General features: G+C 36.4%; 1 protein-coding gene across 1 annotated transcript; it reads left to right on the top strand.

Moving 5' to 3' along the window:
- Window positions 1-406: 406 nt before the first annotated feature.
- Window positions 407-14,810, top strand: LOC114253341 (WD repeat-containing protein 3). The gene is made up of 16 exons (XM_028188184.2): window positions 407-712; window positions 1,403-1,612; window positions 2,373-2,570; window positions 3,132-3,305; window positions 3,962-4,158; window positions 4,694-4,914; window positions 5,268-5,388; window positions 6,780-6,981; window positions 7,588-7,677; window positions 7,749-7,886; window positions 8,347-8,616; window positions 9,459-9,623; window positions 11,143-11,208; window positions 11,775-11,935; window positions 13,147-13,369; window positions 14,413-14,810. The coding sequence occupies exons 1-16, from the start codon at window positions 542-544 to the stop codon at window positions 14,575-14,577; spliced, it is 2,772 nt and encodes a 923-aa protein (XP_028043985.2). The 5' UTR covers window positions 407-541; the 3' UTR covers window positions 14,578-14,810.
- Window positions 14,811-18,625: the final 3,815 nt, after the last annotated feature.

Here is an 18,625-nt window from a genome sequence, read left to right as displayed (position 1 = left end):
ATGAAATACGTACTCAACAAATGTTCTCAACAAATGTTCTCGATTGACTTCCACGGTGAAGGAATAACATCGTGTAATAAAAATCAAACCTGCAAAATTATAAATTGCGTAATCACTGGTGGTAGGACCTCTTGGGAGTCCGCACGGGTAGGTACCACCGCCCTGCCTATTTCTGCCGTGAAGCAGTAATGCGTTTCAGTTCGAAGGGTGGGGTAGCTGTTGTAACTATACTGAGACCTTAGAACTTATATCTCGAGGTGGGTGGCGCATTTACGTTGTAGATGTCTATGGGCTCCAGTAACCACTTAACATCAGGTGGGCTGTGAGCTCGTCCATCCATCTAAGCAATAAAAAAAAAAAAACTAAATACAAATAAAAAATTGGAAACTTTAACTGTCATTACTTCTTGCTGTCAATTGTCAAATGTCAAGTGAGAATGTTTTTATGAATGAAATGTTGACTTCAATTTTATTGGTTTTGGTGCTTAGAAAATTGAGGTTAGTGAGGTGATGATACCTAAACAAAATAAAAAGTGTCAAGCATGGGTCTAACTAAACAATATCTGCGGTACGCCCCGTCCGGCTCTTTTAATATTATTGCAAGTGCAGACTGTAATAGCACACATGTAACATTGAATGGTATTAGTGGTAGATACATCGCTGTTGGAGCATGTGAACATGTTATTATTTGGGACATGAAACTTGGTGAAAAGGTAAGAAAAATACCCTTTGTAAATGTAAATGTAAATACCCTTTATCCCGGGCTTGTTATTTATGTATTTATCAATGTTTTATATCACTTCATTCACGGTTATCTTATATTTGAAATAAAGGTATAATTTTTAGTGAAGCAAAATTTACATTGAAACTAACTCCTGTATAAATGGTATTTAATTTCACCCCAAAATTACTGGTTAAATATATTTTATGCAATTCAATTCAATTCATATACCCTTCTGTAATAATTTGCATAGTCTCATTTAAAACTTCAAATAGATCAATGTTGAACTAAAGATATGCATTTCATGTATTAAAAATATGAACAGGATCCAATGAACCAAATTAAAATGTTAAAATATACCAAATTGACAAGTTTCATTCATAGTAATCATGTAAATCTCTAGTTATAACATTATAATTAAATTATCACCTATTGTGAGATGTATGATTAGTTGAAAGCTTATTAATTAAACCTTTACTTGAGTTATTCAGAGATTAAAGAGAGAAAGTAGAAATGTTAGGTATTCATAATTCAATGGCAATTTTTTTTTTCTTGATTTCAAAGAATTAATAGGCTTGGCTATTAATTCTTTGAACTCAGTTCTGTTCAGAACTGCTTTAATTTTGTGTATACCGCATATAGTATTTGATAAAAAAATAATACTGAACCAATTTATTCCTAGGCACAAGTGTTGCCTGGAGAGAATGTAGTTGTAACACAACTTGCCGCAAGTCCTACTGGAAACCACATGGCCGTTGGTTTGTTTGATGGAAATATTAATGTATTTGAACTCACCAACAATGAAGTAGTTTGTGTATTTGCTGGGCACAAATCTGCTATTACTTGCTTGCAGTTTGATGACCATGGACACCGTTTGGTATCTGGATCAAAGGTAGGTTTGTGTGAATTCTAGTTTGAAGGTTTAAACACATGTTATATAATGCAATCGAGAGTTCAAGCTCAGATTTCAAGTTGAGCATTCAAGTTGTGATATGTATAATAACCAATCAATACCAACAGAGTCATAAATTGATGTAGCATCTTTTTTTTTTCTGATAGTCTATAGAAATATCAAAATACAAATTTATAGTTAAAAAATGGTTTTAAAATCTTTATTTAAATTAACAATATAAAAAGTCTCAATGATGATGTTTTTATAAAAACAATCCTGCAGTCTTAAAAAAAAAATGTTGTTTATAAGGGTAAGAATTAAAATGCAACAGGGCTTACAGAGGTGCACTGGGAGGGCACATTAATTACATCTTAGTGCTTATATTGGCCTATCAAAATGAAAAAGGCTTTGAAATCAATATTTTTGATAGTAATTCATTGAATCTATTTACAACCTAACTAAAGTTAGTAAATGCTATAGCAATAAAACACTTTAATTTTATTAAATTTAGTAACATTGTTACCACAAGAATAACTGGCCACCATTTATCTACTGGCAAAACCAAGTAAAAGCTACCACCAAGTATGCGCATAAAAATATGAAGACATCATACTGCCCAATCTCAATTATAAAAAAAGTATTTGTTGGAAATAGATTTAGTACTACTGTAACAAATAATTGATTTAAAAATGTCATAGATTGTTTAAGTATTAGAAGAAACCAGTGAGTAACTACAAATTACTTATCTGTTATCTTTAAGGACACCGAAGTAATTCTTTGGGATGTGATATCAGAAACAGGTAAAGTAAGGTTCAGTGGCCACAAAGGTGTTATCACAAGTGTATCATTTATAAATGGAAAAAACTGCATTGTGACTTCATCAAAAGACACATTTGTCAAGTTTTGGGATATTGAGACTAAACATTGCTTCAAGACACTTGGAGGGCATCAGATGGAGGTATGTGCAGTTTTGGAATAAAGTTATAAGCTTATGTTAATAACAATAACTGAGTAGAAATTACAGCTATTTCAACAGATTCTGCAGATGGACTGCTATCTAGAGGTGTGAGAGTCGTTATATTCAAACTAATATAATTCAGATTCCATCCTCATGTCTTAAGGTGTCGTGTAGGTTAAGGGTATTGTTCCATTATTGAGTTAGTATTAATCGGGTGGAATGTGGCATATTCATGATGTATTATCCTTTACACTAAAAATATTTTTCAGTCCTCGATAGGATGCTTGTCTTTTAAATAATGTGTGAGACAATGACACTTTGATACCCTAATGTGTAATATAGTGTTATTAAAGTCAGTGGACAATGATAATTTAATTGCAAACAATAAATATAAAAAAGAGCTTTGGTAAATGTAATAAATTATTTTTAAAGTTTTGTAGAATTTCTACTTCTTATTATTATTATTATAATAAAATAATGTGAAGCAGTTGTAAATCAGCAATACTGAATATATCCAAAAAATATTGATCTATTTGACACACACCCTTGATTAAATTTCAGGTGTGGGCTGCAGTGCTCTTAAAAGAGGAGAGGTACTTAGTAACAGGAAGTATGGACCAAGAGCTTAGAGTATGGAAATTAAACTGGACTGAGGATGTAAAAGACGAGGATAAACTAAAACATCAACTTGAGATAGTCAAACTAGAAGAAACTGACGAAATTGAAGAGAGCTCTGTAAGTGTCAGAATTTTTAATCTTTATCTGTTGGTATTGTTACGCGCTGGGGTTCGGGATAAATAAAATTCCACCGAAGTATAAATTAAAACTGCATTTATCACTTAGACAGAGAACACTTTAAAATTCTCAATTCGCTTCTTCCGCTTTGCTTCAGATGATCTGTTCGCTTTTTCACTTTGAGTAGTTCCGATTACTAACTGACTGTGTGCCATCTCTGCAACGCTTTTATAGCCGATACGACATCTCTAGAACTATCGAGAATATTCCACACAAGTCGAGTATTGTGTTTCCGCTATCTGACAATAGATGGTGTTGTACTTCTCGAGCGTTCTAGATGATCTACTAGATCCTTCGATATTCGTTCGACTATTCGGCGATAGATGGCGTTACTCTTACCGGCGTAAGAGTATTAAAGTTGAACTGTTTAATGTAATTACTCATCACCAGGACAAATGTAAAATGCTTATAGTACTGAAATAAAAAAGTGGTAGCTGTTCGAATCATCTATTTCTGCTTTCAATTGCTTTTTTTTTCTGACTGTATGGGACTCTGGGATATGAGAGGTTAACAAAAATATCTGTCATACAAAAAATAATTTTTGTGTTGTAAGAATGACCTTTAAAAATATAGATTTGTTTTAAATATAATTTTAGGTTTTACAATGTCATCAAGTTGGAACATTAGTAAGAGGTGGTAAAGGTAGAGTTGTGGGTATTGCAACGGACCCAGGGCAGACTGTATTAGCCTGTTATGGAACCGATTCCCTTCTCGAACTTTTTGCTTTCTGCTCAGATGAACAGGCTAAAATGAGAATGGATAAACGAATAAAGAAGCGACGAAAAAAATTAGCGTACGTATGTGTAGGTTTTTACTGGTGGTAGATTGTGGACCTACAAAGATCAAGATCAGACACTAGTCCATATTTCTGCTGAGAAGTAATTAAGAATTGTGGCTTGTATGTATTTATGATAACATACTGCATTTGGGACTACGACTTCATATCTCAGGTGATGTGTTGCTACTTTGTTTTATTGCCTAATGATGAGTGAGCCATTGCCTTGGTGAATAATGTTCTGATGGCGACTGGTACTATCTTAAAATCTAGATGATCAGATCATCAAAAATTACTCCACAGAGTGTACCTCCCATGGAACATATTACTTGAATATCACTTCTACGAATTATTTGAGCTTGTATAGTTTATCCTAACATCAAACAGAACGTGATATATTGACAATAAAAGCACTCAATTTCATATGGCTAAATGAAAAAGTTTTTTTTCTTGGTAGTTTTATTAAATACTTATATTATGTAAATCGGCTCTATTAACATACAGAAATAAGGTTTTTGTTAGGTGCACTCTTAATGGAAGTTTTTGTTTTTAGTAAACTTAAAGAAACTGGTGAAGTGGACCCGGAAATTACAGAGATACCCCAAATATTAACACTATCAGACGAAGTGAGAAGGTTGACTTCAGTTAAGGTGAATTCCAAGTTAAAGTCTGCAACATTGTTACTGGGTACCACAGGGGAGGTGCGTGTTGGTATTACACTGGCTAACAATACAGTTGAACTGCATAGTTTGAAACTAGAAGATGGAGATGAAGGTAAATATTAATAAAGTAGTTTATCAGTAATATGTGGAACCTGTAAATTTACGTTCAGGTACTTTCTTTGACTGAATTTTCTGTATGTAATATATTGTGAATTGACTTGGTTGTGATCGATTCAATATTTTTGTGAATTTAAAATTATAATCGATATTATAACATGTACCTATATGCCTATGGATGCAAATGTTTTTTTTTTATCATTCCTGATCCTTGGTATCACAAAGCCCCAGCTACTCACAGACCGGATAATTTCTATTGAAAATGATAACCTACATTCAATCAAATTATTTTTAGTGCCTACATGTATGAATGAACATATGAATAAGAAACCTTTTTTTTTTTTATAGTGCGGTGCTTAAAACAAATAACTCAGCCTGGTCATCAAAAGGACCCCAGATGTGTAGTGATCAGTTCAGATAACTTAGCAATACTGTCTGCATCAGCAGATTCCATCAAACTCTGGAATAGGTGCGTATTATTTACTAGGAAAAAAATATTAACAAATTACTATTGGTTTGAATCTGAAGATAATCCATGAAGACATAATATTTATATAATAGAAACAGTGTACTTAGTGCGAGTTTTTTAACGTTATCGATAGCGTAAAAGTTAACTCAAATTTGTATGCAGTTGGAACGTTTACCTACGTTTGCGGCTAGGGGCGCTGTTTCAACTGCTTATAAATTTAAGTTAACTTTTACGCTATCGATAACGTTAAAAAAGTCGCACTAAGCACACTGATGAATTTAGTAACTCAGTAACGGTAAACGGTTATCAGAGTCTATAGAAATAGAAACTGAACTTGAAATTGCAATTATTTTTAATTGCTTTTGTAGACAGACGAGCGTACGTCTCACCTGGTGGTAAGTAGTTCTGGCGCTCATGAGAACCAGCTATATTTGGTGCGCCAGCTACTGCCATAAAATAACTCTCAATTCCTTCTCCGAATCTAAATGAACTTTCGCGGCAGAATGGAAGCACTCGGCCATACTTCGGGCGACTTACGATATGCTCAACTTCTAGTATTTAAGATAGCTTATGATGAATGTTATTGTTTACTCATTTTCCTTCCTGATTTTGGGTGGTTTGTGACTAATACCGCTTAAATTATGAAATACCATCAAACGTTTTTTAATCTGAAAGAAAAATGTTATATATCGCCCGTCTTGTAGCTAGTGAGTCTTGTTGAGAATTGAATGTGGATGTGTTTTTACTCGGCAAGGAGTTACCGCCGTTCCGCCGGTTCGCCGTCCGTCCGTCTTTACCGACTTCACAAGAGAGGAGTAGATGCGTAAACAATAGCATTTAGTTAGAGAACTTCGAGCATTGTTATCGTTCAGCGGTGTGAGAACACCATGTTAATCGTTTTGGTCTATACAGGCCGTCTTCGTGACAGTTCGTCGACCCGCGAAACGGGATACATTTATAATTTTTTTAAGGGATTTTTTGACCTGGTAACTAAGACCTTTAGGTCAAGTCTTGTTTTAATGTTAATGAAAACTTTTTTATGAAAAATGATATGAAATAAAATGAAGTTGATTAATATGAAACATGGTATGAAATGGAATGAAATGAAATGAGATGAGATGATATGAGATGAAATATCATCTCAGTAAAAATGTGGTCATTTACTGAGACTTTTTGGAGGATTCCGAGAAGTTACATTCAGCGGCTTTGTTTGATTTTACTACGTTTGTGCACTTTCACAGATACTAAACAGCTAATAAACCACAGTAATTACACATTTAAACCTGAAGAAACACTAAAATAGACAAAATAAAATAAATCATACAACTTCACTCCTCGCGTTCCCGTCAAAAAGTCCGATACGTTCATAATATTGGAATCGTTATCTGTAGATCTAGTCAGACGTGCATTCGTACGATGGAGGTGCCGTGCGGGCGGCCGCTGTGCGCCGCGCTGGCCCCGGGTGACCGCCACGCGCTGGTGGGGTGTGCGGGGGGGGCGCTGCTGGTGCTGGACGTGGCGGCCGGACGACTCCTCGAGACCATACCTGCGCACACCGACAACTGCACTGCCCTCGGACTCACTCCGGATCTGGTGACGAACTAGCTTTATTATTGCACGTTGTACTCTTTAGGGGTTCTTGTAAAACACTTTACTAACCAATGGGCTGTGGCTTATCCATTTCGACAAAGCGGCTAGACACGAGAACCCTCTCATCGTGGCCGCCGGTAACTACATAGCCGATCGACGTCGCCCAACACACGTCATCTCGGATCCTCCCGATCCACTAACGGTGCTTTTGGTACCCCAAGCATCGGTCATCGTTGTCGTCGAACCCGTCGACCCGAGCGACGAAGGGTTCGGCGAGTAAATTAACCCACAGATGCAGCCCACGGGGTTTCTCGCCGGATCTTCTCAGTGGATCGCGTTTCCGATCCGGTGGTAGATTCTGCGAAGCACGACTCTTGCTAGGGTTCGTGTTAGCAACATCGTCAGGTTTGAGCCCCGTGAGCTCACCTACTATACCAGTGACGCTGATATGGTCTCTCTAGACCATCAGCTTAGGTAGGAAATAAAAAGGGCCGTGGCTCACATTACAAAAATTCGAAAAAACTCTGAAATATATTAAAGTACTGGCCTAAGTCGAACAGAAAATGAAAAATCGCTAAATAATATGAACTCTTTATCGTTGTGTTACAGAGAGGCTGCTACACGGGTGGAGCCGACAAAACTGTAAAGCTATGGCAGTTCGAATTAATAAATGATCCAATAGTCGAAGCCAAAGGAAAGGTAACAAAAATAGACCAATATTTTTATGAAATACAACACAGTAAATGCTTACTATGGTTATTTTTTTTTAGGTTTTATCATTACTTCATACTAGAACACTGAAGTTGGAAGAGCAAGTGTCGGCTGTAAAAATCAGTCCCAACAACAAATTCATCGCGGTCGCCTTATTGGACTGTACTGTTAAAATATTTTTCCTTGATACATTTAAGGTAAGTTCTCATTTACGTTTCTTCTTTACGCATAAACTAAAATATTGATGATAATTTATAATTAATTATAACTTAATTACCACTTACCATCGTGTGTGTCGTATGCAAGGGCCCTGTCTATAAGGGCACAAAAAAAGTATTGAAATGTCCTCTGGTTTTAAGCATTCAATTCACTAGATGCCCGTTGACATTTCAACATGAGTATATGTATATATAATAATATTTGATTTGAACAAACAGAAGAACATCAATTTTTTTTCTACCTAAGCTGAGAGCCTTGAGAGGCTATTTCAGCGTAACCTTAACTAGTAGGTGAGCTCACGGGGCTCAAACCTGACTACGTTGCTAACACGAACCCTAGCAAGAGTCGTGCTTCGCAGAATCTACTACCGGAAGAAGAACATCGCCAGCACGTGTCGGCAAGAAAAATAGGTTTTAAAAAAAAGCATTTTTTTTTCAGTTCTACCTTTCTCTTTACGGGCACAAGCTGCCAGTGCTCTGTCTGGACATAAGCTACGACTCGAACCTCATAGCGACGGGCTCGGCGGACCGCAACGTCAAGACGTGGGGCATGGACTTCGGCGACTGTCACAAGTCGATATTCGCGCACAACGATTCCATAACCGCGCTGCAGTTCGTGCCCAACACGCACTACTTCTTCACGGGCTCGAAGGACGGGAAGATCAAGCAGTGGGATGCCGACACCTCCGAGAATATCATCACGTTGAATGTGAGTCGAACCGAGTTTGTCAATATCATCTATCTGTACTATCAAATGTTTTTGATGCCGAGTATTGTTCTACTAGTTCTTAGATATGTATTTTTTTATTGCCACCCACCTTGAGATATAAGGTCTAAGGTCTCAAGTGCCTATTCCTGCAGTGTGGGGCAGCCGTTACCGCATACCTCAAGGCATACCTCATACCTCAAGGCGGGTGGTGGCATTTACGTTGTAGGTGTCTATGGGCTCCGGTAACCAATTAACACCAAGTGACCCGTAGGACCCACCTAAGGAATAAATAAAACATAACAATTCTCACATACATACAGGAAATCCTTGTAGTTAATACACACGTGGGTAGGCCTCCCATAAGATAGACCGTCGACCTATTGAGGTTCGCGGGAATCCGTTGGGTCTAGGCAGCGCCGAACTGACCTTTGTGGCGAGGCTTGGGGGAGCTTATGTCCAGCAGTTGATGTCTGTGGGCTGATAGAATAGAATACACACAATATCTATATATATATAGAAATGTATTGCTGTTCGTTAGTCTCGCTAAAACTCGAGAACGGCTGGACCGATTTGGCTAATTTCGGTCTTGAATTATTTGTGGAAGTCAAGAGAAGCTTTAAAAGGTAGATAAATATGAAAATGCTCGGAATTAAATAAAAAAAGCAATTTGGTTTTTCCTTTGATGTGTCCCCCATCGGACGGGGATTCCTATTGTTTATTTTATACAAAAGTTTAGGTCTTTTATTTATCGATTGAGGCACTACGAAGTCTGCCGGGTCAGCTAGTGAGTGATACAAAGTATCGTAGCTGTTGTTTAGAGTGGTGTTGCTGTGTGTGCGCAGGGCCACGCGGGCGCGTGCTACGGCGTGTGCGTGGGCGCGGGCGGGCTGCACGCGGCGTCGTGCGGCGCGGACGGCGCCGTGCGGCTGTGGGCGCGCACGGACGAGCCGCTCGTGCTCGGGGACACCGACGAGCGCGACGAGGGACTCGCCACCGGAGAACAACATGTACGACTGCCTTTTTTTTAAGTGAAACTTCTTTTTTCTCCTACCTAAGCCGAAAGTTCGGTTTTCCTCCCGCTGTACAGGGAAGAAAGTCTAACTTTTCCTCCCTGGGTACGCATGCGCGTTAGTGTCTACGTCTGCTCTCACGCACCTAAAATTCTCCGCCATTGTTGTGCTCGGGTAATTTGCAATATTGTGTTTAGTGTAAAAGTGAAATAAACAAAAGGCAATAAAATTTAATAGTGAAGTATTAAACAAAGATGAGTTCATCAGGCAGTTCTTATTCAATTAGTAGTAGTTTATTTAAAAATTAAAAAACAGATTCCTCCCGCGCGTAAAATTGCAAAAACACGGTGCACAATGTACTATAGGATCGTTGTGATTTCGAACTCGATGAAACGAAAAAATAAGTCCATAGAGACACAAACACATAAATGTATAGGATTCAGCCGGCGAGAGAATGAGATAGAACACATTAGACGTTCTCAGTGTAGGGTTTTTTAATACAGTGTTTTTTAATCTATGAGATTTTTTAATACTAACGTGTGTATGAAACCTCTTCTAGTGAGTTTAAATTTAGGATTATACGTGAAGTTAAAATATCAATTCACAGAGGGCGCTACCTCACTATATAAGATGATTTACAATTATTTACTAATGACAAAATTTTACTTAAATTTAGACATTTAGGATAACGGTATTTTAATTTTTGAAGGGATTCACTTCTACTACGTGTGAATTGCACACATATTTTTTTATTCCTACCTAATCGCTGGTAACCTAAGAGGCTATTCCAGCTACGCCCTGATGGGTAAGTGGGCTCACGAGCTCAACCTGAGAGAAGAGCAGTGCTGCACTAATCCTACCACCGGATCAGAATCGCGACCCGCTGAGAAGGTTTTTTGATTTGGTAGGCAGCGGCTTGGCTATGCCCCTGGCATTGCTGAAGTCCATGGGCGACGCTAACCACTCACCATCAGGTGGGCCATGCGCTCGTCTGCCCACACGGGCAATAAAAAAAAACTCGTAATTACCATGCAGGCATGTACTGGGTAGGTGAGCTCACGGGCTCAACCAAAGAGAATTTGCTAACACTAGCCCTAGAAAGAGCAGTGCTTTGTAGAATCTACTATCGGATCGGAATCGCGACCCACTGAGAAGAACCAGCGAGAAACTCAGTGAGCTGTGTCTATGGATTAAACATACTATAAGATCCAATAACATCCAAGACTTTAAAGTATAAGTTAGCCTGAAGTCTGATCTCTGAAGACATATTAATTTCAAATTGTCGATGTTTATAAATAAAATAAAGACAAATACCACACTAAGCTGAACGACCCACTGAAAAGATTTTTTTACTCTCGTAGTTACCATATACTATATCGAGGGGTGAAAAGTTATAACTCTTTACATAAATAAAATACCCTAAAGCGTGAAATTAATAACCATAATCTTTAAATTAATGGAATAGCATAAATAATAATATGTTTTGCTTAACGACTCTTGTATTGTTTCATTACAGGCACCCGTACCTGGTTTACCGGGTCTTCAAATGCCAACTAAGAAAACTATAGGCGCAGAGAAAGCTGTAAGTAATTTGTATTAATAAATTACACCCGTTACTAATAATCGTTATTATTACATTACACTAACAAAAGTGCAAGTTCTTTGATTGCGGAGACGTATTATTGTTACGCGCTGGGGTTTGGGATAAATAAAATTCCACCAAAGTACAACTAAAACTGTATTCAATACTTAGAACACATAGAACACTCAACCAAACACTTTAAAACTCTCAATTCGCTTCTTCCGCTTCGCTTCAGTTGATCCGTTCGCTGTTTCGCTTCGAGTAGTTTAGATTACTAACTGACTTCGTGCCATCTCTGCAACGCTTTTATAGTCGAGACGAAATCCCTAGAATAGTCGAGAATATTCCACAAAAGTCTAGTATTGTGTGTTTCCGCTATCTGACAATAGATGGTGTTGTACTTCTCGAGCGTTCTAGGTGCTACTAGATCCTTCGATATTCGTTCGATTATATTTACCGACGTACCATTATTTTACCTTTGACGTTCAAAGAGGTTTATATCAAGAACACCTTATTTACAAAACCGACGTCTGATTAAAAGAATATTGAACTACAATTTCGTTTAGGCGGATTCGATCATGGAATGCTTGTCAGTCGGCGCTGAATACAAGCGCGAGCTATCCGAAGCTCGGGGTCAGTTCGTTCAGCCGCCCCTCCTGATGGCTGCCTTCAACTGCACCACACCCGAGGACTTCTTCGTCGAGACCGTCAAGAGAGTCAGATCCAGGTAACACAATAAACGTATTGCTGTTTCTCCTTCTATATTGATTATAATTGAAGACATGGGTGGATGAAGGAACTAAATACCATTTTAAAGATTTTTTAGTTTTTACATTGAATGAAGGTGGAATGTGCCTATAAACCATATTTGACCTTAAAGCTCCGGGTTTAAAGGCTATTTTTCTCCTCCCTACGCCGAAAGTTCGGTTTTCCTCCCGCTGTACAGGGAAGAAAGTGTAAATTTTTTTCCCTGGGTACAAGTGCGCATACGCGTTATAGTGTCTACGTCGGCTCTCACGCAGCTAAAATTCTCCGCCATTGTTGTGCTCGGGTAATTTGCAATATTGTGTTTAGTGTAAAAGTGAAATAAACAAAAGGCAATAAAATTTAATAGTGAAGTATTAATAACAAAGATGAGTTCATCAGACAGCTCTTATTCAATTAGTAGTAGTTTATTTAAAAAACAGTTAAATTGTTTTTTTTATGGCGCGGAGCCCCCGCGTACTCAGCGTGTTTGCCAATTTTACACGAGGGAGGAAATATCCAACTTTTCTCCCTTGGTGCACAATGTAGTATTTTAGAAATTGCATGTGATGAAGGATTTGCATACGAAGAAAAAATACAAGTAACAAAAGTTTGTTGCCGGTTTTCTCAAAATTAACAATAACTTGTTTGGTTCGGCAGTCGTTACTGCACACAAAACTTTGACTTATACTTTATGTAATTCTATACGACTATAATAAGCTACAGACTTCTAACAGGTAAATATATTTTTTAAACACTACCAGGCGCTCCGATCATATATTTCTTGGATAAGCTACCGATTCATTCAGATGAAATTTTTGAAAAATTGAAAAAATTGAAATTAAACTATAAAATGAAAAATAAATAATAGTTTAAAAAAAACCCACGCTTTTTATTACAATAAAATAATTTTTTCTTATACTATTTTTAATTCAAATTTATTAAAATTTATTTTCTTTTTTTGGTTGGATTTCCTATAAAAGCGTTTTTTTTAAACTACATAATATTATTTATTGTTGAGTGCTTGAATTGCTTATCTATAACTAATTTATATGTGTTATCTATGGCTGTAACTGAGAACTAGGCGACCTTCGTTCCAAAGCTGAATGTGTCAGGCCGGTGAGGGCGGCAGCGTTCCCCCCCAACCCCCCTCCTTTCAATATCGTTTCTAATATTTATCGTATTGTCGTGTAGTGATTTAGAAGAAGCCCTACTGCTGATACCGTTCAGCGCGGCGTGCGACATAGTGCGCGTGCTGCCGGCGCTGTTGGAGCGCGGCGACCACACGGAGCTGTACTGCAGGGTGGCGCTCTTCCTCCTCAAGATACATCACGCGCCCCTTGTCGCCAACAAGGCTCTGTTAAAGCACATCATACAAATACAAGCGAAGGCCTCAATCAAATTAAACGAATTGAGGGTAATTCCAGTTTATCTATACATATAAATAAAATTGGAGTGTCTGTTTGTAATATTGAAATAACCGCTTTTTATTACATGTATATGAATATATATACGGTACATAGACCAAAATAACATTTTTTACAATTGTTGTCTGTCTGTCTGTTTTTTCCGGCTAATCTCTGGAACGGCTGGATCGATTTTGACTAGACTTTCACTGATAGGTAGCTAATGATATAAGAAGTAACTTAGGCTACTTTTTTTAGACTAGCTTCGCCCTGCGGCGTCACCCGCGGTACGACAATAACCGCGGGTAACATCGCGAGATTCGGCTATCAGTAATAAAATTTAATGTTTCCGAAGCGAAGCGAGGGCGGGTCGCTAGTTTATTTATATATTCAGATGGGACTTAATGGCGGGAGCGCGAGGAATGACGTTGTGTGATTTGTTTTATTTTGTCTATTTGGGTGTTCATTCAGGTTTAAATGTGTAATAACGGTGGTTTAATAACTGTTTAGTATCTGTGAAAGTGCACAAATGTGGGAAAATGAAACAAAGCCGCTGAACGTGACTTCTCGGAATCCTCCAAAAAGTCCACTGAAAATGTCTCAGTAAATGACCACAATTTTACTGAGATTATATTTCATCCCGTATGATCTCTCATTTCATTTCGTTTTCATTTCATTTTCATTTTTCATTTGATGCCATGTTTCATATTAATCAACTTCATTTATTTCATTTTTCTGGTATGACGAGCCTGCAACAGTGGCCGTACCTTGGCTGATATATATATATTTTAATGTATGTAAGGAATTGTGTATATATAGGTATGTACGTGTGTGTATGTGTATTTCAATTGATTAGTACACCGCGTGTAATTAGTTTCCAAACGATTCTTTTCCACTTGATGGTTGTTTGAAAGATATCGCTCTTAGCGATAAGAACGCCAATTGTATTTAATGTTTCGCATTGTTTCTTTTTTTTTGGTCTACAATAAAGAATACTTTCTCTTCACAATGAGTGTGGAATGATTAATTTGTAACGTACTATATATTATAACAGGATATGGTTGGATATAACCTACACGCTCTACAATGGATGAAGCGAGACATCGAGGCGGCTGAAAGCGTGCAATTGTTCAGAGAGGCAACTCAAATGAGAGTCAACAAAGACAAGCGTCGCAGAACCCGGCAAGCCCTCAAGAGGCCCATTGTTACAGTTACGTGATCATAATAATGTAACATAAAACTGGAGTTTTTAATAATTTAAATAAATAATATACAGTTTTAAGTCCATAGTTGGAAAAGCCCCTAGGGTACCAACGATTAGATAGGAAAAGGAAAATAGCCACGTACATAAATGTAAATTTATCCTATGTTATCCAAGAAATAGGTAGTTGTAACTATTGTTATTCAATTATCATTAAACATTAAAAAATAAATGTTTCATTATAAATCAAATAGCGTATTATTTTAATACCTACATCAATCGGTAAATCAGACTTAGAACGAATAAATATATATGAATTTAAGGGATAAAGTTCAGGTAAATAAATTGAAAAGGAAAAAAATGACGAAATAGCTGCTATAATTTATTTGTAAAAAAATATTCTACTCACTACATAGCCAATATATCAGTTAAAACTTTAATAATTTAAGTATCCATCCCTGCGTAAGTCACATTATTTATCATCTATACAACAATATCTAGTGTTTCTTCTTTTTTTTTTTCACAATGAGTATTACCGTCACGTGTTCTCAACTCACAATACAATCTCAAAACGGATAATTTATGCTGAAACTTACTTTAAAAATACGTAGAGTTATAATGACAACAACAACGAATGGTCCATTAAGCTTTCTATATACTGGAAAATATTGCTTTAATACGACATACAATACGTCTTTCAAGGGAACTTATTATTATATGCAATAGAGGTAAATCTGTCTACGTTTAAATTTTAATTGAGTTTTTTTTTTTTAAATTACCCTGAACGACCGAACTCACAACATTAAGTAAGTACAGAGCAATATACAATATGGAGTAAATGGTAACGGTTTGTATTTACACAATGATAATATTAACGAATACATTATAAATAGGGGTAAACTACACTATTATTGGTCATACCAGCACGTCCGTGTTAAAAATAGAAAAAACAAGTTTGATCTCAGATCATTATTTAATTTTAAACATTGGCAACACTGATCGATATTGTTGAGATGATAACAAATGCAGAAAACACTAAATATCATTTTTAAAGAATTCTAACAATCATCAAACATAGACATATTGGTGTTAATAATCCTGCCAAATATAAGCTAACAATTATGCCGCGGCGCCAATAATTGTATTGTTTACCCTGTGCATATAAATATTTTATACAGTGATAATTTAATGCGTTGTGAGTCCATTCATTCAGTACATCTATCATATAATTGACACTATATAACTATTCAGAATAATTTTCTTTAAATTGCATACAATACTCGTCACCACCTTATCACAATGTTTATTGCTTTTCGGATACACACACTAACATTACAAACAAAATATCATATCACATTTTAATTAAAATACTTTTTTTTAATAATCAATTTTCGAATTATGGATCGAATGAAAATGTATGACGATGCACGTTGAAACAAGAAGACGCGAAGAGTTAGTGTGTCAGTCTTTAGAGATTCGAAAGTATAAGAGAAACGATTCCACAACAACACGAATGGAATATAAGTTTTTTTTTGTTTGTTTGTTTGTTTGTTATTCCAGCATAAATTATAATACAAAATACAAAAAAAAATACAAATACATTTTAAAGAATTGGTACTGCGTCTATACGTGTACGCACCGACAAAACATAAGACAAACACATGCATTAGTTAAATCGTAAGCGCACACAACACAACCAGAGCGGGTTAGTATGTATATTGCGCAACGTTATCTACGTTGTCGCGACGCAATGAACATTGTTCAATTCTTAAAAAAAAAACGACGACTTAAACTATAATATAATAAATAACCGAATTGGAAGTTCGTTAAAACATAACGTTCTTGTTTCATCAATAAAATCATATCGAACAGAATTAAATTGGCAGTTAGGTTTCCGTTGCCGAAAAACACACACACACAGGAATCGAATTCGGACGTTCACATTACGACTACGAACATAAAATAATAATAATAATAATAATGTAATCCTAAGAAAAAAATATACAAAGAATTTTAATATTATAGAAAAAAATAATACTGCATTATATTTTACTGCGAGCAGCAATGTAAGAGATGACGTTTAATAACTGTTGGTTGCGTTGGTTTGAGACATTGGTTCCGTGAATTTTCAACTGCGTCGACGAGGAAATATTGTTATCGATATTCAATATCGATATTAAAATTTAACGATTATTGTAATGATTCAAAAGAATTTAACGGATACAGGGTGTACGGTGTGCGACAAAGGTACTGTTCTCCAAAACTTAAACGACAATACCTGTCTTACTTACACGGAAAACTACATACGTAAATTAGCATCTTTTGTTAATTCACACAGATCATATTTCACGAGCCCGTATCGAGACGAGGTCGTCTAACGGCGGCTGTCTGCACCGCGATTTTTTTGTACGTGTTACATTGCGTGCCGTGAAAACTAAATTTCGGTCGCAATTTCTAGTGTACATAGTCCTGTCAGACCAAACTAGAAATTTCGAGAACGTTATCAACACACCCTGTACAAAAAAAAATATTACACAAACGAAATAATCCACGCAGTGAAACACGGTTAATCACAATCAACTTATACATGAGTATTTATAGGAAAGTACTGAATAATACTATAAGTAAGAAACTAATGTAACTTAAATGTGAATAAAAACTGGCGCGAATTTCAAAATAATATCATAATTGAGAGAGCTTTGTAAAGCGTAATAGAGAGCGCGTTCTACATTCAAACGAGGAAAGACTACGTAAATTTTATTGTCAAAATTATTTATATATAAAAAAAATATTAAGACACCGACAATAATAAATAATCTCAATTTTTAAAGCTTTAAACTACGATAAGCTTCGACTTGTAAACGGAAAAAAAGCTAAAGGGGAAACGCACGAGTCGAGATAGTTACACCGGCGGCGTAGCAACCGAGTAATTTCTAGCTAAGTATCACAAAGTCTCATAGACTTTATTGTATTTTACTGGCCCGTGGGGTTTTCGACATTAATCAACTAACACTAAATTAAGTAGAGACGTAAAGGACGGTGACAAAATGAACTCACAGCTACACGTAGAACGAACCGGGGCTAAACACGAAGCGTTCGAAGTGCGAACGTTGAAACCACGTAAATGCGTACGACTGTGTGCTAAGTGCGAGTTTTTTAACGTTCTCGATAGCGTAAAAGTTAACTTAAATTCGAATGCAGTTAGCGCCCCTAGCGGTAAACGTATGCAAAAGTTCGAACTCCATACAAATTTGAGTTAACTTTTACGCTATCGAGAACGTTAAAAAACTCGCACTGAGCACGCTGACCGCGATGAGGTGAATCAGGGTGAGGAAACGGTCGAAGCGAGAGACCTTAAAATGCCCAACCATCGAACCGTTCATAAGAAACAACGACACTTGTATCATATTCGTTGGGCACCTAAATATTATTCGCACAACATCATTCCCGCACAATATAATAATAATAATAATGCCATAATTCCGTTAACCTTTCGAACTATAAAAATATTGATAAATTTATACAAAATAACGAACTGGAAAACACGCTACGTTACAAAATATAAATTTCAATGAGTTTATATTTTATTATAGTAGTAGGTTTCATATACATATCATGTAATACCTATATAAAACACACTGGAGATACAATAATGAATACCTAACATATTAAGTAGAGACGAAAAGTGTTCTTTTAATCACAATTCAAACGGCTCGTGCACACAGTGTAAATAAAATAGATAGAACTGTCACATTTTTTGTATATACCGCTTCACGGCACACCTCGTCATAATAACTAAAAAAAATACTTTGTGAGAAATACAAAAAAAAAAACAAATAAAAAAAATACTTAAACCGTAAATACTGACCGAAACGGGAAATAAATTAGGTAGCTATAATTTAAATGAAATACCGTTACGTTTTAGATCTATGTAAGAAAAAAACATTTACAAATAAAATTCTTAATCTAAAATGAATACTCGCTTCCTGCAGTAGGTAACCGTGAATATATCTACACCAAGAGAGCATTATAAGGCAAGGTTTACACCTACGAGATTTTTATGTAC

The sequence above is a fragment of the Bombyx mandarina genome, chromosome 17, assembly GCF_030267445.1.
Source record: "Bombyx mandarina strain Sakado chromosome 17, ASM3026744v2".
Lineage (NCBI taxonomy): Eukaryota > Metazoa > Arthropoda > Insecta > Lepidoptera > Bombycidae > Bombyx > Bombyx mandarina.
The sequence above is the reverse complement of the archived record's forward strand: the minus strand, read 5'-3'. Positions and strand labels throughout refer to the sequence as shown.